The sequence below is a fragment of the Drosophila yakuba genome, chromosome 2L (genome assembly GCF_016746365.2).
Source record: "Drosophila yakuba strain Tai18E2 chromosome 2L, Prin_Dyak_Tai18E2_2.1, whole genome shotgun sequence".
Lineage (NCBI taxonomy): Eukaryota > Metazoa > Arthropoda > Insecta > Diptera > Drosophilidae > Drosophila > Drosophila yakuba.
Window position 1 is genome coordinate 24616215 of NC_052527.2, and position 23318 is coordinate 24639532.

General features: G+C 42.0%; 2 protein-coding genes across 9 annotated transcripts in view; one reads left to right on the forward strand and one right to left on the reverse strand.

The window, feature by feature from the left end:
- Positions 1-23318, forward strand: part of LOC26536310 (coiled-coil domain-containing protein 40) — an 84910-nt gene that overhangs the window by 13356 nt on the left and 48236 nt on the right. For 7 of the 8 annotated variants that reach the window (XM_039371845.2, XM_039371848.2, XM_015189794.3 and 4 more), the window contains 2 exons: positions 2287-2846; positions 3542-3686. In XM_039371845.2, the coding sequence (XP_039227779.1) occupies positions 2287-2846; positions 3542-3686 (705 nt within the window). Of the gene's footprint in view, positions 1-2286; positions 2847-3339; positions 3362-3541; positions 3687-23318 lie in introns of those variants that run through there. The other variant, XM_039371850.1, reaches the window with a different exon arrangement.
- On the reverse strand, positions 4899-6335 carry LOC120320873. The gene is made up of 2 exons (XM_039371852.2): positions 5767-6335; positions 4899-5701 (listed from the first exon to the last, which is right to left on the reverse strand). Exon 1 carries the CDS (start codon positions 6333-6335, stop codon positions 5931-5933), a length of 405 nt encoding a protein of 134 aa, XP_039227786.1. The 3' UTR covers positions 4899-5701; positions 5767-5930.

Consider the following 23318-nt stretch of genomic DNA (forward strand, 5'->3'; position numbering starts at 1 on the left):
GAATTTAGGCAAAGACTGAGTTGGACTTCTTTGAGTAGATGGTTGGTTGAATAATTTTTCGTTGGATTTTAATGACCGTAACTTAATCATCGTACCGACCGATTTACTATGACATTATAGGAAAACAGTAAACAAGAAAGTAATCGAGTGCGTCAGTTTTTTTGGAACAAAACCTTGATTAGTTAAGCACATAATGGAGGATCTACCAAAGTACCGTCCCGATGGATCTCATGCTTTTAAAGTTACTTATACACTTCTGGGACCAATTTTTTACAGCCTTAAGGCGCGCAATGAAGCGGGCAATGAATAAGCTGCGTCTTCTACCCCTTAATGATGCTGTTAAAAGCCGCGCTTTCTACTGGGGGAGTATGTTGGGACACGCAGCCGCCAGCAGATCTTATGTATTGTAAACATTATACATTGTAAATTCAAAAATACAATTTTGCTTTACCTTTTCTACGGAAATATATTTCACCTGTTCCTGTCCATGGCGAATGCCCTTGGTGGTGTAAAGTTGAACTCAAAAGAGGCTTGTGAAAAGTGGCTGTCCGAGTTCTTCGCAAATAAGGAGGGGGGCTTCTACGAGGGAGGTATTATGAAGTTGCCGTCTAGATGGAAACAGATTATCGAACAAAACGGCGCATATTTGAACTAAATCCGATCACTGTAACACTTTTTATAAAGCATTGAATAAAGAGCAAAAAAGCGGAAGGGAGATATTTGACAACCTTATATTATATTTATACCCGTTACTCGTAGAGTAAAAGGGTATACTAGATTCGTTGAAAAGTATTTAACAGGTAGAAGGAAGCGTTTCTGACCATATAAAGTATATATATTCTATATCAGGATCAATAGCCGAGTCGATATGGCCATGTCGGTATGAACGCTGAGATCTCGGGAACTACAAAAGCTAGAAAGTTGAGATTAAGCCTACCGACGGCAGGGACATAGACGCAGCGCAAGTTTGTCTATTCATGTTGCCACGCCCACAAACCTCCCAAAACTGCCACGCCCACACTTTTGAAAAATGTTTTGATATATTTTCATTTTTGTATTAGTCTTGTAAATTTCTATCGATCTGCCAAAAAACTTTTTGCCCCGCCACAAACCGCCCAAAGCTGCAACGCCCACACTTATGAAAAATGTTTTGAACATTTTTCATTTTTGTATTAGTCTTGTAAATTTCCATCGATTTGCCAAAAAAATTGTTGTTGTGTTGAAGACTCTCCTTTGTATTTCTAAAAGCTGAGTAACGGGTATCAGATAAGAGGGAACGCTATAGTCGAGTTCCCCGACTGTTTTCTCATATAGTCTGCCCTTATTAGTTTGTAACAGCTAGTGTAAGTGCGAAGGACAGTTTTTGGCGGTTTGTGGGCGTTAGAGTGGGCGTGGCAAAAAGTTTTTTTGCAAATCGATAGAAATTTTCAAGACCAATACAAAAATGAAAAAATATTAAAACATTTTTCAAAAGTGTGGGCGTGGCAGTTTTGGGCGGTTTGTGGGCGTTAGAGTGGGCGTGGCAAAAAGTTTTTTGGCAAATCGATAGAAATTTACAAGACCAATACAAAAATGAAAAAATATTAAAACATTTTTCAAAAATGTGGGCGTCGCAGTTTTGGGCGGTTTGTGGGCGTGGCAACATGAATCGACAAACTTGCGCTGCGTCTATGTCCCTGGAGTCTGTATGCCTAATCTCAACTTTCTAGCTTTTGTAGTTCCTGAGATCTCGACGTTCATACGGACAGACAGACGGACAGACGGACATGGCCAAATCGACTCCGCTATTGATCCTGATCAAGAATATACTCGTATCTGTCTTGTACTCGCATCTGCACTTTTGGCTTAACGTCCTGCTGCTCGCTCTTCAATTAAGTCTCTCGCACTCAATGCATAATCGCATCGAAGCCAAATTTTGCTGTATCTTCCTTAAATAAAATATATTAAATCAAAATATCTAAATTTAAATAGTCGTTTTACTATTAATAATTGCTAATAAAAAGCTTTTTTGCTCAACATTATGTTGTACCAAAATATTATAATAGTTTTCTTTCCACATATTTAATATTTTTCTATTATTTCCCATAGGGAATAAAATTTATATATGCTTTAGTATATTATTTTTAGTAGAAAGTGTTTTTTTTTTATTAGACGCCAGACGCTCAATAAGTATAAACGTCTAAGCAGTTCCTGAATATATACGTCGGTATACCTTTAAAATATTTCACCCTTTAACAATTTTAGGACATTCCATCCCACAAGTTTTTATATTATTTTTATTTTAAGGTCAGGATGAAAACGAATCTCTTCTGAAGATTCAAGCCAAACTAGATGACCTGCCAGAGTTCTTGAATACAACGGAAACTGATTTGCAAGAAGCTTTACGAGAGGGAAGTCAGCTATTCACTGAAGTTCGGAAACTAGACCTGGCATTGGATAAATATTTTACGCAAAAGTTTTGCACTGAGGAAACAATTTTAAGTTTAGCCCAGGATCACTTAATAACAGACAAGGCTACAGCTTACCGTTTGAAGCTCTTAAGTAAATCTCAGGAAAAACGTCGAAATGTCGATTTATCATTATCTAAAGTGCAAAATCAGTTGTCAACCTCAATGCTTGAGGTTGAAAAACTTAGATGTGTAGTCTTTAATGAAAGAGCCTATAATGATAGTACGAAAACAAAATTAAAAAATGCTGAAAATAAATCTTTTACTTTGGAAAATGATTTAAAAAAGATACACATTCAAATTGAAATTAAAATGAAATTATACGAAAAGATTAATTGCAAAATTGAGGAAATGGACCATTTATTTGGCGATGCGTCCGGAAATCCAACCGATTTAAAGGTAAATTAATAAAACTGTTTTTTAAAATTAGACCCTTTTATTTGTAAAGTAAAACCAATACCTTGATAAGTAAGTCAAGGTAGAAGGAACCATAAAGTATTGGTTTATATTTTTGAACCGGACCACTAGCCGAGAAGATCCAGCATTGTCCGTCTGTCCATCCGTATGAACGTCGAGATCTCAGACGCATCGCCCGGGAGGGAAGCGATTGTTTCCCAGATCGGCATTTAAATATATTGCTTAAGACTCTTACGGTATTGGTCACGGTCCTAATAGGTATAGTATATGTTTCCATATCTATAGAAATTGTTAAGACAAATTATAAACGTTTATATGGGCATTTGGACTTATGATTATCATATACTGATTATAAGACATATCCTTCTACCTGTACATACTTTTCAACGAATATAGTATTAGAGTAACATAGCGGTTCAGTGACACACTTTATAACAGTTTGGCAATAATCAAATTGAAATTCTTTTATTTACAGTACTTGGATTTTGCTGACACAAGTACGGCTACCTAACAAGTACTATTTTATTTAACTGTACTCACACAATTTGCATTCATTCCTGTGGTTGTACTTTTTTAAGTATTTCAACCCTTTTTTTATTTATTTGTTTTATATCGAGGAAATCGATTATTTTTCTTTATTTGATCGTGTTTTATTAATTGGTAATCATGTTTTTCAGATTAAACAAATTGAAAAATCCATTCACATAGGAGAACTGCAAGTCCGTGAACATCAGCAGTTTTGGATAATGCTGCAGAATCACTTTGTTAATTTGTCCCAAAAAAGAAACGATCAGCTAAATGAAATTCAAGTCACGCGGAAACGTAAGTCAATAAACTACATTTATGTCTCAGGATGTATGTTACAATGGAGTTGCGTTTCTGCATTTTGGGTAGTTTTTATACCCGTTACTCGTTGAGTAGTAGGGATAATATATTAGCCGATAAGTATCCGTCCACGAGAAAGAAAACTTAATAGCGAAAACAATGTTATTTACTTTAAGAAAAGAAACTTATGTTTTTTTTTCCTCTATTCAAGCCGGTAGTTGATCGCTAGAGAATCGAGTGGGCGTGGCGAAAAGTTTTTTTTGGCAAATTGAGACACTTTCAACACTCATACAAAAACGAAAAAATATCAAAACATTTTATAAAAGTGTGGGAGTGGCATTTTTGGCGTTTTGTGAGCGTTACTTTAATATCAGGCAGCTGACGGTAGCGCCATGTTCAGTAACCAAGCTTTTCAGAGCTGCCCTGATACAGCTGATTACGATAATTCCGACCTGTTTGAATTTTTCAATAAAATACCAACTTGGTCAGGCCTACAAGGTCTAGCAACCAAAGCTCTACTAAGCTAAGCTTTAAACAATATGTTCTTACCAAATGCCACGGCTAACAAAAAACTAAAGTTCGTTTTCTCTAACCTCCGTACGGACTTCAACCCATTCAAGGTTAAGCCTTGACGTCATTGGATAATAAATAAATTCCCTATCGAAATGCTTTACGCATGTTTAAAAATGAGGAGTCTGCACGTAATTGGCACCCATACCAGCATAGTCGGATTCGAGTCAGGTGATTCCAAAATATGTAACAGACAGAAGACAGATAGAATTTTAATTAATATTAAGGATTATCATTAAGTTTTTATAGTTATAAATACTCAAATTCCATTGTTCGTCTTTAAGTTAAGATTTAATTCATATATTCGTTACACGTTGTTAAAAGCTCCTTCTATATCCAGGAAAGCTACCAGCGCATATTCCTTTTGGGACATTATTTTTCTATCTTGCAGACGAGAGAGTGTAGTGCTGTCTCTGTCGATTTCCCTTTCTTGTAGGCGTGTTGCGTGTCTGTGATGAGACTTGGATTGAGAGTTGATTTCAGATGCAGGCCGATGTTTCTTTCAAGGGTCTTTAGTAGGAAGGATGAAAGACTAATTTGTCTGAAATACTTGGGGGTCGTGTGTGATGGTTTCCCTGCCTTGGGAATGAAGACTAGGGTTATGGCCGATTGGGAGAGGATTTTTCTAAGTCTGGCTTCTTCAGTTGTATTTTAAATTTCTGAGCAGAAGGAATGCCGCGAGGATCGCTTTGCTTTCCTGATGGCTTTTTTGGAGTTTGCAAGGGTTTTCTTGGAGGCGGTCCACAGGGCCTCATCATTTCCTGCCTTGGGGAAAGGGTTCTGCAGTCCATTCGGAGGGGAGATAGTTCTGCTGACCACCAGGGAGGTTTTCCTTTTCTTTTGGGCTTGCTTTTGGGGCAGGCCTTGTTTAGTGCAAAGTTGCCGGCTTCTGTGAAAATTGAAACTAGTTCGTTTAGACTAGAAATTGTTTGAGGGTATGGAGGGGGATCTATTGGGATTTTTTCCCTTCAAATATTTTTGTATTTTAGCCAGTCTGATTTCCTTGGGATTGAGAAAACTGCTGGTTTCGAGGGGTTGGTTGTGAGGGTCGTTTCTATATACCTGTGGTCCGAGAAAGAGGGCTAATCTAGCACCCTCCAGTGAGTTACTTTCTCTAATAGTGGTTTAGAGACGAGAGTTAGGTCTATTACCTCTTTTCGGTTCTTAATGATAAAGGTTGGGTCATTACCTTTATTGCATATGAAGAAATTTGAACAAAAGATAATGTTGAAAAGATACTCACCGCGGTCGTTTGTGTTTGTACTTGTGTATTGTGTGTGGTGGGCGTTTGCATCACAGCCTGTTTTGCTTTTCGCTGTCTTCTACCAGTCATCTTACCAGCTCATCCGGCGGTTTTTGCCTTTCGTACGATTTTGTACGATGACAGCACTCGGAACGGAGATAGCTGACTCTCCACGGTGACTGCCGCGTTATCTGCATCGCTTTAATTACGGAGCAGAAAAATGCTAAGGTGCTTTTTGGCTAAGATGCAGGCTGTTTACTTTACCTTCGCTGGGAGCTGTTAGAAACTTATATTCCTTAGTCCCTAATCCTGAAACCTTTCCTCCCACCAACCAAGGTTCGTGGATCAGGACTATGTCGACTCCATCCTCGGCCAGATGGAGCTGAAGAGCAGCAGAAGCTGCCTTACTGTGGTGGAGGTTTATTTGCTCAAGCCTCACGGACATCTTCTGTGGGCATCTCCACCACGGTAGTGTCGGCTCTCTCCTCGTCCGATGTGTCTAGGTCCGTCATTGGACCCATATTTGCAAGGCTGCTGAGGACTGAAGCATCGGTCAAGTAGCCGTCCTTGGCTTCCGATGCCTCGATCTCATAGGTAATCTCCGCGATCACTCCTTCACCGCCTTCCTGATCCTCCTTGGCGGAGTCTGATTTATAGACCTTTATGGTCACTGAGTTAAACCCGAAGTTTAGCTCCCCGTGAGCGGCCTTAATGGGAGCTAGGGACTCCTTGTTTAGGATGAGGATGGCCTGGTTTGTTGGCCCTTCCATTTCGTCGACCTTCACCCCTCGCCAGTCCGAGGTGGGAAGGTGGGGGTTGCATCGCTGCAGCATGGTGAGGATCTGGTTCGGCTCCTTGGTTGGTTGGATCTGGTTTGGCTTGTACGGGGTCGGCAAGGTACGTCGGACCAGCTCAACGCAACAAGTCCGGCGCCTTCATACACCTCCCCCAGCTCCTTTACTGGGGCTTTGTATAGCTCCGCAGAGCGCTCGTCGTCACAGGCGGTCACCTTGACGCTGTCTTGGAACCATCGACAGACAGGAGGGGGGCCATGTTCTTTGTCCAGCATTGCCTTGAGTGGGCCACAATTTTCCCGGATGTCAACAAATCTCTTGCAAAATTCTTGTGGGAGGACATCGTCCCAGCCTAGATCCTGGAGCCAAATGTCCTGAATAAACATCTTTGCTCGGACAATGAAGACGGCTACCCAGCCGGCTGGATCGAATATCTTGGCTATTTGGGAAAGGACTTGACGCTTCGAGAGCGACGAACCAAAGGTCAATTCTGGAGGAATAGGAATTGCGAAACAGAATGCACTGGAGAGGAGTATGCCTGGGGTCTACCCAAATCTGCCGGTACATATTTTCGATGTCGGCATTAAGGACCGACTTAAAGAATCGCCACTTTAGGATTTGAATAGTTAGGATGTCATTCAGACTGGTCCCGTTTGCTCGTCGTAGAAAGCTCCGCCATGTGACCTAAGTCAAGGTATTCTTGGATCACAGCGTCATACTGGTGGAGGGCTTCCCTTTTCAGCTGCTGCTCGTTGCGGAGGTAATGAGCCAGAGTAAAGGATCGTGAAGATAATCGTGAATTGTGTCCGCAAAACGAATCAGACTCGGAGACGGTCTGTGTGGGCACTTCTTTCACCTCCCACAATTTGGTGAGGAGCTGGTTCAGCGAATGCTTGAGGGCGCAGGTAACTCGCGTGAAGAAGGCGGACAACCTTCGGGGGTCTGCGGAATGGACTGGGCCTATCAAGACCCATCTAAGAATGGTTTCCTGGCCGGAAAGTGATCCACAAATGTTTATTTTACAGTTGCCGAGGAGAATACACGGAAGAATGTCTGCTCCTATCAAGACATTGATTTGGAAGATATGCAGAAGAGCATAGGCTGCGGTCTCTAACTGTATCCCTGGTCTGGAAAGCGATCGAATCGAAAAATTACACACCTTACGCACCCAGTAGAACGGCTCTTGAACCGGAAGTGAAGCATACTTGCACATCTGAGCGATTCTCTGAGGCGCCCGTGCCTTCTGAAAGAGGTGCGGCCCGAGTCCTGATCGATCTAGCGAAACGGTTCCGACCTACCGTTCGTCGACGCCCTCCAGAGTACGATGGCGCTCGGTCAGGAACGCATCCATCTCATTCCAAGCTGGAATTACGGCCATGTTTCGGAAAGATTGTTCACACAAGAATACTGCCGTTTTGGGAAGCTTTGCGGACACCTTAAACACCAAGAGGCAATCCCAAGCCTCGACTGGACTCGTCTTGACAAGCAGGTGAAACAATCTTCCCACCGGTATGAGACGAGGATTTTGGACATATATCGCGGTGAAAAGGTCTCGGAATGTGGGCCACCGAAATTAATCATCAGCGAAAACTTCGGTGTTCACTGGCGGTAGACGACACCCTGTCGTCGTGAACACTGACGGAAGCCTGAGTGGACTAGACGGCAGCCATTTTTATTATCTCCTGAAGATTGGCAACACACCTCGAACAGACGGAATAACAGTAACAGTCCTCGGCGGACACGGAAATGAGATCGGAGCAGCTATAATAGCCCTTCTTCACATTTTCCCAAAAGGCCCGGATTTCGTGCAGATGGACTCGGCACATCTGCGGGGAAAATCTCTCAGGCTCCGAGGCGCCCGGAGTGTGGAGGTAAGCTTCGAATAAGCTAACTCGATCCGTAGTGGCAAAGAACCTTTTAAGGGCGACATCTACCGCACTTTGCGTCATTTTTGCGACCGATCGAGTAAACCTTGATGAGGGACCGGGGGTGGTATTGACGGTTTCGTCGCTTTTTGCCCTGTGAATAGTAGTGGCAGCCTTTGGCTTTAAAAGAGACGTCCGCGGAGATGCGGATTGGGACCTGTCCAAGCGGATCGAAGGGATCGTACGCGGCTTCTTGTCGCCTCCCGTGGGCATTCTCAGAATCGACTTCTGCTGATCAGGGCTTGTCACCTGACTTCAGCAACAGATGCATCGGAAGAAGCGCCCAGACGGTCACACCAATGCTCTTGGCGCGACAAGTTTGTCGTCGCCGAAATAAGAGAAGAATTACCCGAACAGCCAAATGGCATGCGGCCGCTAAAGCCGTTTGAAAAAACTGGGTTATTTTAGAACGGCGGAAAATGTAAAAAAAAAGGGTTCAGAAAACGCTTGCCCGCAAATAATTTGACTCCAACAATCCAACGGGCAAAAAATGTATCTTTTTTATATTTTATTGGGTTAGAAAGCAAAATTAGGCCCACAAAAAGTCAATCTTGTTTCGAAAATAATTAATTTATTAATCAGAAAATATTAATCGCAAAAAATCACTTATTCTGGCGAAGCCGGAACGGTGGAATTAAAACCTTGTCTGCTATGCCGTCGGCAAAGCAGTGTATGCGTAAGGAACGCAAGAGAGAGGGAGAACAAACAGCAACAACACCGCGGCCTCTGCAGCGGTTAAATCGAATCTTTGGAAAAAAAATCAATAGCGGCCTTTATGATGGATTTGTAATAATGCTTCGAGTATGTGAATATAATTATTAATATTTCGTTGCTCGGACGTTGGTCTTTTTTATATTGTATTGGGTTAGAAAACAAAATTAGGCCCACGAAAGGTTAATTTTGTTCCGTAATCCGAAAATAATTCATTTATAAATCAGAAAATATTAATCGCAAAAAATCACTTATTCTCCAACTTAATAATTGCGAAGCCGGAACGGTGGAATTAAAACCTTGTCTGCTATGCCGTCGGCAAAGCAGTGTATGCGTAAGGAACGCAAGAGAGAGGGAGAAGAAACAACAACAACACCGCGGCCTATGCAGCGGTTAAATCAAAACTTTGGACAAAAAATCAATAGCGGTCCGGCCTTAGGGATTTGTAATAATGCTTCGCTTTAATGTTTGTTGTTTTTGTTTTTTTTGTATTTATATTAATTTCGTAGCGAAGGTTAGTTCCTGGAATAAGGCAGAAAATATACATACATATTTGGAATATATAGACATGCATGTATATGTAAGGGATCCGTGAAGCGTTTATTTTTTTTTTTTCTATTTTCTTTTGCGAAGTTTGCTAGCGATGCGCGCATGCATAAGTTCCCACAGCGAGAGGTGAATTGATTTGAGAGAACGGCAGAACTCAAGCCAAAGTGTAGGTGCAAGAGTACTAGGGCGAGAGAGAGAGCGCATGAGAGAGGAGAGCTTAGATGCTCTCGCAGCTGATCAGCATAGACTAATTGCGTCTCCAATGTTGGCAAATAAACAGTGTTCACAAATTGTAACCATCTAAACAGTTTTAATTTTCTTGAATCTTAATATCATACTTATTCATGACCGCTTAGATATTTATAAAATTTTTTACTAAACTGCTAAATCATTTCTTCGTATAATTTAGACAAGATTTGCAAAGATTTAGTTACCACTCTAACGCCTACAAACTGCTCCGCCCACATTTTAGAGAAATGTTTTGAAAATTTTTCATTTTTGTATTAATTCTTAAATTAATCTTTTTAGTTTCCTCAGAATTGAAAAAAAATGATGGCCAGGCCCCCTTTACAGTGGTTCCGTCAGAGGCCAAAAATAAAAAAAAACATCAAAATATATCAAAACAAGTAACCAAATTGTCTCCAAATAGTCCAAATATTTCCATACAAAACCATTTTTTGCTTTAAACCTAACAGTACTTTTTTAAATATAGAATTAAAATTATGCACACGTGTTCATTTATGAAGCGAAATTGCATGCATAGTAATTTTTATATACCAGAAGCAAACTTCAAAGTCATCAAACTTTTAAGGAGGAGCTTCGATTTAAATAAAATTTAAATGGATTTTAAAGTAGAAGGTATTTACTTTGTATTCACGAGTCGATGGCCACAGTAGCTAGTTACTCCGCACTTTAAATTAGTTATTATATTATACATTTTGTTTATGTATAGTAATTGATATTGAAATAAAAAAAGTTAAATGTTAAGTTCAGCTGCGTTAACTTGCGGATGTGCTTGTAACCTTGAATCTACTAAAAGCCCATATTTGCTATTTTTGAGCTAGGTTTGCCCAGTGAAGTCCCTTTGTGGCTTTGTCTTTGTGCTTGGCGGTTGTGTCGTTTTGTCTTTTGTATTTGTGTATAATCTTCCATGTTGATTTAACTTTTATTATATTAAATAATAAAATTATATTGATTTGTTTAATTTTAATTTTGCTTTTGGAAGACAATTCGGAGCTTTGTGTTTTTCCACACAAATATATTTTTGATTTATATGCACAAAGAAGCGTAATCACGAAGAAAAATTAATCATCAATACTGTAGAATGTAATATTGAATTAACTGAATGTGTTAAAAATATTTGTAAACAAATTGTGTATTTTTGGACTCGCTACAATTGGAAAAAGCTTTCTTTCTTAAGTACCAATGTGAATCAAAAGAATACAATTCTATTAAAATGAAACCATAATATATCTGAGAAAATAGAATGTGATCATCGTGGCCGTCCAAAAGTAGATTTCTCAATGCCATCATCAAGATCAAAGCGACGCCGTTTAGCTGAACTGGATAGATGAGTCCCCTGTATCTGCTATACTCAATGAAAATTTCATATATCGTTGTGACACAATACTACCAGCTATTGCATCGGGGTACAAAAATAATGTAACAAATTTTATACATATGCCCTCGATACAGCCAAGGAGTCGATTAAAGAGTATCCATGGTACTATTTGCCAGCTACAGTCAATAACCTGCTAATTCATGGATCTGCAGTAATACAGCATGCGTTAGTGTCAATTGGAGAGCTTTCGGAGGAAGCTGCAGAAACGAACAATAAATAATTAAAAAAATAGTGACATGATTTTTTAAATTTTGCAGGTGGGGGAAGTTCTTCTCCATCTGCTTTTGGCTCGTGCGTCTGCCTGTCTTTCCAGATCGCTTTTGAGCATCCTAAGGGACCAGGAACGTTTTCTGATATTTCATTCCAGTCCAACGCCCTTGCAAGTTCGTCTGCCGTCTCATTACCATCGATGCTCTAGTGGCTGGGAACCCAGTAGATCCTCACTGACGTGGTCGTGCTAAGAATATCTAGTGCCTCCCTGCTTGCCAGTACACTTTGGAAACTGACCGCTGACGATTGCATGGATCTTATCGCCGCTTGACTGTCTACGAACAAGTTGACCGCCTCATGTGGGCGGTCAATGCTCAGCGCAAGCTCTGCGGCTTTCCCTATGGCGAATACTTCCGCCTGGAATATGCTGCATTGGCTTGGTAGCTTATACGACAGCCTCATTTCAGGGTCTGTACAGTATATGCCCGTTCCAACTCCTCCTTCCATCTGTGAGCCTTCCATATTATTGAGGTGTTGCGCATGGTACTGACCTGTTTTCCAGTTGTCGGGTCCCATGAATGTCGTTGTTCTTACATCCGGGCACGTCCTGGTGACTATGAAGTCAGTTATGCTGCTCATGTCTCGACAAATTGAACTGTGCCCGAGTCCTTGTAGAGACATATTCCCTGATGCAACTAGGCGTTGTGCAGCCTTTCCTGCGATAATTTGCGCGTGGATGTCTAGGGGATCAACTCCAACTATAGTTTCGAGTGCTTTTGTAGGGGTCGACCTCAGCGACCCTTTTCTCTCCATGAGCTTGTTGCATGTCTTCTTTTCCATAGCCTGCCACTACACTAAGACTCCATACATCAGAGTTGGACGCACCACCGAGATGTAAACCCAGTGCACTAGAGCGGGTGAGAGGCCCCATGTGCCGCTAAGCATCTTCTTGGATGCATATAGCGCTATGGTGGTCTTTTTCACCCTCTCTAGTACATTGGGCTTCCATGTCAGCTTGCTGTCTAAAACAATTCCAAGGTAATTGACTTGTGTCTTCGGGGTTAGCCTGGATGAGTTAATCTTCGGGGGGCCCAACGGCGCCTTGTATCTCTTGGTGAAGAGATTGAGGTCCGTCTTGTCCGCGTTTATGGTGAGTCCTACCCTCTTCGCCCACTCACATATCTCCCTGAGCGTTGATTCCATAATCGAGCCGAGTGTCGATGGACAGACTCCCGTTATAATTATGCTTATGTCGTCAGCATAGGCTGTTATCTTAGGGGCCTTCCTTTCGAATCTCTTGATCAGGTCATCTACCACCAGATTCCACAGGAGAGGCGACAGGACTCCGCCTTACGGCGTGCCCCTGTGTGCTCCTTTCACCATGGAGGCGGTGCCCCAATCGGATTGTACCCGTCTACAGCTTAGAAGATTTCTGATCCACAAACTGATAGCGGGGGGCGTGTTGGCCACTTCTAGGCGATCCATTATAGCGTCTGTGGTCACGTTGTTGAATGCTCCGGATATATCCACAAACACTCCGAAACATGCAGGGCTTTCTCAATGGTGGCTACTAATAAGTGTAGTGCCGTCTCCACTGATTTACCTTTCGTGTAAGCATGCTGGTTAGATGACAGTAGTCGTCCTGCATCATTTCTGATGTATATGTCATCATTTCTTATGTATATGTCCAGCAGCTTTTCTAGCGTCTTGAGTAAGAAAGAGGTGAGACTAATCGGCCTGTAATCCTTGGGGCTCATATAGCTGCACTTCCCTGATTTTGGCAGAAAGACAATCCTAGAGGTCCTCCGTTGGATATGGATATAGCCCGTGCTTAGGCAAGCTGTGAATATAGCGTGTAGCCATGGGGTGATCACTTCTTTGGTTGGAAATATTCCATTTAGTCCCGGTGCTTTTATTCCCGCAAATGAGTCTATAGCGCATTGGATTCTTCTAGAGGATATTAGATCTGTTGGGAGATGCTCTTCTCCAGTTACGAGGTCCTGGTGCTTGTTATCTCTGTACATCCTGGGAAGTAAGCATGCATTAGTGCTGTTAGGACCCCTTTGCTGCCCTCAGTGCCCTCAGTCCACTGTCCGTCATGGCGTTTGAGCTGACTCTGTATGGTTGACTGCTTCGATAGCAGCCTGAGTCTAGCCGATTCTGGGGCCGTCTCGATATTGGAGCAGAAGTTTCTCCACGAGCTTCTTTGTGCCCTGCGTATTTCCTTCTTGTAATCCCTGAGTAGGATCTTGTACTCCCCATTGATTATATCATTATTCGCGTCTCTGGCGATTTTGACAAATTTTCAGCAGGGTGGCCTGGTCCTCTTCCTTGCTCAAGATGTCGGGCATGCTGCGCGTTGCGCATCTAAATTCCCTGGAGAGGGTCTCTAGGGACTTTTCTATGTCTTCAGGGGATTTTACTAGACCCGGGCCAGTCGCGAGTCGTGTCAAGTTTGTATTCCTGAACTTCCCCCAGTTAGTGTTCCGGGGGTTTCTAAAAGAGGTTGGTTCGGGAGAGTGTTCGAATTCGCATAGGAATTGTATGTACTTATGATCTAAGAAAGATGGCCTCTCAAGGACTCTCCATTCTGAAACCATAGTACTTTGTCCCCTTACGAGTCTTAGGTCTAGCTCGTTCAAGGAGGTGGGACCTACAAAGGTGTGTTCTTCCCCCACGGTAGCTATGCATAGGTTGGTTGAAAGTAAAAAGTTTAGGAGTGACTCACCTCTGTCGTTGATGTTGGGGCTACCCCATACGCAGTGATGCGCGTTGGCGTCTGCACCCACGATCAGTTGTTGGTCGTTCGGGCTGGCTTCCACCATGCTCCTGAGTTCCTCCGGTGGGGCCGTTCTGTTTTGTGCCATGTAGCAGGGAGCATGGCTCTTTTACCAAAGCTATGTCGGCGGACCCTTGCTCCAGGGCGATGAGGAGTTCCGCCGACGCGACCTTGCTTTATTTATCGATCGATAGTCGGAGAACTCGACTATATCATTCTCCCTTGTTATACCCGTTACTCGTAGAGTAAAAGGGTATACTAGATTCGTTGTAAAGTATGTAACAGGCAGAATTAATTGTTTCTGACCAAATAAAGTATATATATTCTTGATCAGGATCAATAGCCGAGTTGATATGGCCATATCCGTCTGTCCGTCCGTATGAACGCAAAGAGATCTCAGGAACTACAAAAGCTAGAAAGTTGGAAAAACGGATGGTTTGCAGGAGAGAACATGGAGAGCGAGAGGCGATTGGAGATTGGAGACAGGAGGCCTATATAAGCAGGCCGAACACTGGAAGCTGGACAGTCAAGGAGAACGAGTATACGAATCAACAACGCGAAGAAACGAAGTCAGGAGCTACAGCCGTGATAGTCAGCAAGGAACAAGATCGCTACTTCAAAACGTTCGGGACAAGAAAAGTCTCTCCAATACGACGAAGCACGGTTAGTCCGGAAGCATTTAACAGGCGGGGCCAGATAGCAGAAGGGTTCCGAAGAGACGGCAAGAAATTCAGGTCGGTTGAGTCGGCGACTACGTACGTGAACCCGGTGATTGCCTGTGTCCGTACGAAACGAGCAGGCGTGGTACCGGCGCTACCTCCCAGAGCAGGCGTGTGCCTGTGCCAGGCCTTACCTTGGGGATCGCAGCCGTTAGCTGCCGTGAGTCCGCATACGACGACAATCCTCAGTCTAAGTGACGGGCACCCAGCGACAGCGTCCGTCCGCACCAGCTAGACAGAAAAGGTAGGGTGGAACGTTCGTCTTTCACTGGGCGTCTGACCACAGCGACTGCGGCGTAAGCCCGGCGTTTGCGCGGAGCATCGGTAGGAACTGAACAGGCGTCTGGTGGTGGAGGTTGCGGCTAGCGAGGCGTACGCCTTGAGAGCCCAGCACTTGCTCACCCTAATCAGAGAACGGTGACACTTTCCTAAGCCCACAGATGCTCTTAACGCCAACGAGCAGACCAATAAAATCAGTTCGTTACAATGCCTACTAAAAAATTGCGGCAGCAGGGCTGATAATTTAGAAACGATTTGAAAAAAAAGTAAAAGGAAAATAAAACGAATAAAGGCACCACTAGTAAAGGCACTAGAAAGATTCCTAATAAAAATAAATATGATTGAGATATTGAAACGAAAATAAATAAGAAATAGAAAACTAAAAACAAAAATAAGATAGTATATTATATTTTCAAAAGATAAACATACTAAAATAAACAGATTAGAAATATGTCAACGGCTATTGGCTTAACATTATAAAGGGGCCCGTATTCATACTGCGATCTTTACAAATATTGAGCCTATTTCAAACGTTTATAAGCATAAAGGAATTTGGGGATGCTTATATTGACAAGCTTAAATTAGCTGCAAGCCCTGTATTCCATTGCTCAAAATCAGAAAAAGCTGTAGTTCTATCTATATTACCTTATATGAGTATCAAAGAAACAACAGAGGATAATATTCAAAATTATCCGAGTTGTCCGTCTGCACCGCAGGTTTAAGTCTTATTAAACGATATAAATGGACTGATAGACATTAATAAAAGATATTAAACCACATTTGCTAGGTTATACAAATGTCTCACCCAAAAAAGGCAATTATCTCAAGGCACCATAAGTCGGCATGTCTGCATATTGGTAGAATGTTTTAAGAATGCACGCCAATTATAAAAACTAGATAGAACAAACCTAACACAGGCAGCAAAGCAACATAGACTTCTAGAAAGTCTGCTAACTATAAAACGCAGATATAATTGAAATTTATCCTACCTAGAATTTTTGATAGTCCAAAAATAATCGAAGTAGAAGAGACTGAATAAGAATCAGAACAGGAATTCAAAGAAAAAGTTTTGACAATACCAGCTGTAATAGAATTCGCAGAAGTAGAAGAGGAATCTTCTGAAACTGAATCGAACACTAGAACCACTGAAGAGAAATCAGGCACAATGACAGACAACTCAGCCTTCATAAGGGCATATATAAGGAAAGGGTCTAGTAAGTTCCAGATTTTGATGGACAAAAAATCCAGCTTTAAAGGTTCTTAATGGCCATTAAATTAGTGGTCCTGGCAAAAGGCACATATGACGACATCGCAGTCCAAGTTATAAAATCGAAATTGAACTTGGTTCATAGCGAATCCACAATTCAAGGAATAATTTATAAATTGCAAAGTTAAATCGTTGGAGAGACATCCCAAAAGATCAAAGCAAAATTCTCTACTGTATAACCAAAAGGTTTACTATCGAAGTCGATCATTTACGTAAGCTCTTAGAAGCCTTGTTTTTTTTTCAGGCTTACCGAATGAGCATGCCAACCAGAGACGGTATTAATGTAATGATAAGAAAAGCCGAACACGAACGTATAAAAAGCGTGCAGGAAGCGGGTACTTGCAGAACTATGGGTGCTTCCATAGGTGCATACATAAAAACCAGCACGAGAGAGTTACCGGAAACGTGAATCACGTGATGTATTTCAAAAAAGGCAATTCCTCTAGCTAGTGGAAGTGCAGGAGAGAGTTTTCAACACTGACAGTTTTTGGCGGTTTGTGGGCGTTAGAGTGTGCGTGGCAAAAATGTTTTTTTTTCAAATCGATAGAAATTTACAAGGCTAATACAAAAATGAAAAAATTTCAAAACATTTTTCAAAAGTGTGTGCGTGGCAAGTTTCGGCGGTTTGTGGGCGTGCCAAAAAGTTTTTTAGCAAATCTATAGAAATTTACAAGAATAATACAAGAATACAAAAATATCAAAACACTTTTCAAAAGTGTGAACGTGGCAACTTTAGGTGGTTTGTGGGCGTGGCAAAAAGTTTCGATGGAAATTTACAAGACCAATAAAAAAATGAAAAAATATCACATTTTGCAATTGCAATTTACAATTTACCGGGACCACCCGTAAAGGAGGAATACAGGAGCATAGGATTAACATAATTGGCGCCCAACTATTATTAGGAACCCAGAGTATCTTAAACCATGTAAGTTTGATTAGTGCATGTTCAAGTCGGCAGCCTTTAATAATTGGATTTTAAATAAATAAAAGAGAACAACTCCGTTGCATACTCCAAGTTACAGTGAGATATTGTTGCATACTTTTATCAGATATCATTTCCCATTGCATACACAAAGTTACATTGAGATACTTTACTTTACTTTACTGAAAGTAATTCTACATAATAAATGAAATTATTATTTCTATTCTTCGCGCACGTAAATAGCGCCGCCTCTAGGAAACCGAAACCGTGCTCGGAAAAAATACATGTGCGAAGAATACAGAGAAGTAAAGGTAGAATACGATAGTGACGACGGGTGGGATTTTGAACAACAAGTTCTTCGCTCGACAACTAACAATAATACAGACATGGACGCTGCTCAGTTGCAGGCGATCATACAAGGAGCCGTTAACCAGGCCCTAGCTCAGCAGGAGACTAGGCTGATGGAGTCATTTCAGACCCAACTAAATCAGGTTAGAGAACAGATGCAGAACTTAAGCGTGGAAGCGCCGCAGGTAGAAGCATATAAGAGAATTGGCTTTAAGCCAGACGTTAAATGTGACTTAAAACTCGACATAATAAAGTCCATTCCCGAGTTTGAGGGGGACCATTATGGGACGATTATGTGGCGTGGCGGCAATCAGCCGTGGACGCCTATGAAATTTTCAGGTCATACGATGAGAGCGAGACACACTACCAGGCTGTCACAATCATAAGAAACAAAATCAGGGGGGTAGCGAGAGCGCTTCTGGTGTCCCATAACACCGTACTAAATTTTGATGCCATTATTGCTCGACTGGACTGCACATACGCTGACAAAACGTCGTTGCGTGTCCTTAGGCAGGGTCTTGAAACGGTTAGGCAAGGTGAGCTTACCTTGATGCAATATTACGACGAGGTAGAAAAGCGACTAACACTGGTGACGAACAAAGTCGTTATGACACATGAACCGGATAGCGCCGCATTGTTCAATAATGAGGTTAGAAATGATGCCCTCCACGCGTTCGTTTCGGGGCTCAGGAAACCCTTGAGGGCCATAGTGTTACCAGCTCAGCCCAAAGATTTACCCTCATCCTTGGCTTTGGCTAGGGAATCCGAAGCAAGCATGGAGCGCACCGCCTTCGCGGCCACGTATGCAAGGGCTCTGGAAGAAAAGACATACACTTATGGGCAGCGAAAAAACCAAAACCGTTCGCACGAAGGTTCAGCCTCTAACGAGGCACTGCCGTTTAATACTTCTTTTGTTGGTATATTCCAAATTATACCCGCACCCCATGGGTGTATCTGAGTTTGTTAAGCGAGAAATCGCTGACTTACTGCAGAACGTCATTATTAGAAGCTCAAGGTCACCGTACAACAATCCAGCATGGCAAAAAAGGCCATGATGAACTGGGGAACAAAAATAAGCGTTTGGTTATAGACTTTAGGAAACTTAACGAAAAAACCATCGCTGATAAGTACCCAATGCCAAACATCCCCATGATACTGGAAAACTTAGGAAAAGCCAAGTACTTCATAACGTTAGACTACCGCCTACCACCAGATATACTTGGCCGAACATGACTGTGAAAAGACCTCCTTTTCGGTGAACGGCGAAAAATACGAATTTTGTCGATTACCGCTTGGGTTGAAGAATGCTGGAAGCATCTTCCAAAGAGCGATCGACGACGTCTTACGGGAACAGATTGACAAATCATGCTATGTTTACGTAGATGACCTCATTATTTTTTATTTTTTAGATTGGGTCTTAAAAAACTGTGTGATGCCAACATGAAGGTATCCAACGAGAAGACGCACTTTTTTAAGCAAAGCGTTGAGTATCTTGGATATATTGTCACCAATGGAGATGCAAAAACCGACCCAGAAAAGGTTAAGACCATAAAGGAATACCCAGAGCCTACAAATTTGTATGAGCTAAGGTCATTTTTGGGTCTAGCCAGTTATTACCGTTGCTTCGTTAAAGACTTTGCGGCGATCGCGAGGCCGTTGACAAGCTTAATAAAAGGAGAAAATGGCTCCATCAGCAAGCACATGTCCAGGAAGACTCCCATCGAGTTCGGTGATTTGCAGAGAGATGCATTCGAGAGGCTGAGAAACGTTTTGGTTTCTGAGGATGTAATTCTCAGATACCCTGATTTCAGGAAGCCATTTGATCTAACGACGGATGCTTCCGCGAACGGTATCGGTGCAGTCCTATCGCAAGATAAAAGACCTATCACAATGAGTCACACTACGCCACAAAGAGAATTGTTGGCCATAGTGTGGGCCTTAGGCAAGTTACAACACTACCTGGATGGCACTCGCGATAATAACATTTATACGGGCCATCAAACGTTGACATTCGCGGTATCCAATCAGAATCCAAATCCGAAAATAAAAAGATGGAAAGCGTATATTGATGATCACAACGCAAAAATCCACTACAAACCGGGAAAAGACAACCATGTGGCGGACGCTCTTCCCAGGCAGAACGTTAATGCCTTACAAAGTGAGCCTCCGTCAGACGCTGCAACTATTCACAGCGAACTGTCACTGTTCTACACGGTCGAAGCGACAGACCAACCAGTGAACTGCTTCAGAAATCAAATTGTTTTAGAAGAAGCACGTTTCTGTCTAAAGCGAAGCTTGGTGTTGTTTCATAGTAAAACTCGCCACTTTATCAATTTCGCTGACAAAAGCACCATATTGGGAATGCTAAAGGAGGTCGTGAACCCCGATGAATGCTATACACTGCGATCTACCCACCCTGGCAAGCTTTCAACCCGACTTAATTGCCCATTTCCCGGCTACGCAGTTTCGATACTGTAAAGATATTGTAATAGATGTTACCAATCGAAATGAGCAGTTGGAAATTGTCACGACAGAACACAATCGTGCACACAGGGCAGCTCAGGAGAATACCAAGCAAATCCTCCGCGATTACTATTTCCCCAAAATAAGCAGCCTAGCAAAAGAAGTGGTTGCAAATTGCAAAATATGCACCAAAGCCAAATATGACAGGCACCCTAAGAAACAGGAGCTCGGGGAAACACCTTGTCAGAAATCGCCAGGTGTCTAAAACTAGACAAGAAAATTAGCGATACGACAGAATTAATCTTGAGGGCAACGATAGAATACAATAAGACCCTACATTCGGTCACTCAGGAGAAACCGGTTGAGATCCTCCACTCGGGATCCGATGATCGCTGCCTAGGCATTAAAGACAAGCTGATAAAGGCCCAGAAAAATAACATCAAAAGATGCAACCCAGCTAGGCAAAACCGTGTTTTTGAGGTAGGAGATGAGGTTTTTGTCAAAAACAATAAAAGGAAACAAGCTTACCCCGTTGTGCACAGAACAAACAGTGCAGGTAGACCTGGGAACGTCTGTTCTCATTAAGGGGAGGGACATAAGGATATCAAATAAATATTCCCACTTTTATTTGCTTATACCATATTTCTAGATAGTAAGCCAGATTTAAGAAAATACGCCGTGGTCTCATTCTACGTTTGGATTGCAGGTTCGCCTTCATAACGCTCATCACCCTGGCAGTGACAAATGCACGGATTACCGACTTCTCTCACGCCAAATACATTCCCGTCATAGATGGTGATGTATTGGTGTTTGAACAACGTGACTGCTTGAGGCACTCGAGCAATATATCCGAGTTTATTAGCATGAAAGATGAGACAGAAAAATTGTCCGAGTCTTTTCCACAGTCGCATATGCGCAAATTGTTAATTGTTGATATATATATATACAATTAATATATCAATCTATAGATCATCTCAGAAACTTGTTGTCCTTTTTAAAAATACACCACCGAATTGCGAGAAGTTTAGACTTTTTGGGTACAGCTCTAAAGGTAGTCGCAGGAACCCCGGACGCGAGAAATAGAATGCTGACAACAGAGATACAAATTTTAATTCTCACTGTAACATTGGCTAAGGCTAACATAATAAATCCCACTATCCTTGATCATGCCTATCTGAAATCACTCATTGAACAATACACCCCAATAGTTAGTTTATTAGAAGCCTCTAAGATTAGGGCTCTTCAGTCCGATAACATTATCCATATACTAATAGCCTATCCTAGAGTCAGGGTCAGATGTATCAGAATGTGAAGAAGACACCTTTTTTCAGTGCCACACTCAACCCAGCCACCTGAGGGCAGTAATGCCTATAGACGGCGGCCCAGAGGTGCTCGTCAAAGGAACGCAGCTGATAACCTTCGAACGGTCAGCTACCATCAAGGGAACGGAGTTCGTAAATCTCCGAAAATCAATAGACAAGCAGCCTGGTGTAGTGAGATCACCACTACTTAACATCGTCGGCCACCACCCGGTACTGAGCATGCCCTTGCTACACCGCATGAACAACGAAAATCTGCGCTTTATCCAAGGGTTCAAGGGCGAGGTTGACGCCGCGGGCTTCCCTAAACTTTGGTTCGTGGCTGGAGTAATCCTGAACGTTGGTCTGATTGGTTCACTCATCCTCTTTTTGGCATTAAGGAAAAGGCAAACCTCCGTCGAAATACAACAAACCATCGATAAGCTTCATATAACCGAGGACGGTCATGATTTGAGGGCGGAGTAGTTAACAACTAATAGAGCTACCAAATATTTATGTCAGAATCTATATAGTTTACATTTATAAATACCCTAGCAACTAAGTAGCTTCAGATAAAAAATGCTGATGCGCCCCAACTGAGTTCAGCGCTTCGCGCTAAGAACAGGCAGCAGCGGCAATCGGACACCCAGTATCCGGGGTACCGAACTGTGCTGCATAAATGCTGAGTCTGAGAAATGCTTGCCGACCATAAGCTTATGGCATGATGCATTGGAGCTAGGGTAAATTCATATTTTCCATATTCTTTGTATTCAGTTCTAAGCGAGCACTTTAGAAACAAAGACACAGCTACTCCGGCGATTTGCCGTAAAATACATACATACATACGGATAGACGCATAGTGGCGCCTTAGATACTTTTGGGTTACAAAAATCATAACTCTTGAACCAGTTGAGATATTTTCATAATTATTTTTAATGAAAGGTAATTTTAGTACCTTTCGATTAAGTTGTCATACAATATGGTGTGATAATTAGTAGTATTTATACTCCAAAATTAATTTTTTTGGAGGCAGTTTTCTCAATTTTCATCCAATTTCGACCAATACTTTTCATTTGTTTTCTCCGAAAATGCTAATATGGTACATATTTAATGTTTTAAAAACAAAAAATAAATAAATTTTAAGAAAAAAATTTTTATTCATTTAAAATTATTACAAAGTCAGGGATTGAAAAACAAGCCGCCAATACAGGAAAAAATTTATGCCCGCCATACAATTTTGTACTGCGGAGCGACTGCGCTTGTAGCTGAATTTGCACTAAGCCGCGCGTTCTTTACGCTGAGTTAAAAGTATATTTTGCCTGGGAAATTCGTGGTGGGTCGTCGGGGGACCCGATCTTGTTTGATTATGATAAAGAACATATTCAAGAACAACACATCATACGCACAGGTGAAACAGGTGAAAATTAGTATTTCGGTAAAACAGGTATGCCTGCATGTGCAAAAAATACTATACATTTATTCTACCTTGGTTTTACAGAGATTTGATGACCCTTTCCATAGAGACCATAACCAAGCCGGTCGGTTACATATTTTATCGAAAAATCAGAGCCCGCAAATAACAGTCACCAAAAAACTGTTTTGTGCGCACCACTTGCGCAAAAAATCAGACAAGAACCGTTCACCAGTGTCTCTTGAACGAATGGTCTGTGCTCAACCAAAAACCAATTTCGTGTTTCCCTTTTGCTCTGCTTATTCGCTGACCGTTTTGCAACGAGCGAATGCATTTGCATTTGTGTATGTACATGCTAATTATCAGTCAACTTGTAAGTCACACGTGCTTGTGGATTTTACTGATATTTTACTGATATTAAGCTGCAGTCGCCACACCTGAATGCGCTCGCACACGTTGTACTGGCTACACCGGCGACTCAGGTGTCTGTTGAGAGGGCCTTTTCAGCGCTTCATTACGT

Bases quoted from the DNA above. Each gene is read 5' to 3' on its own strand.
- LOC120320873 (XM_039371852.2), bottom strand. From the start codon at position 6,335: ATGCTGCAGCGATGCAACCCCCACCTTCCCACCTCGGACTGGCGAGGG.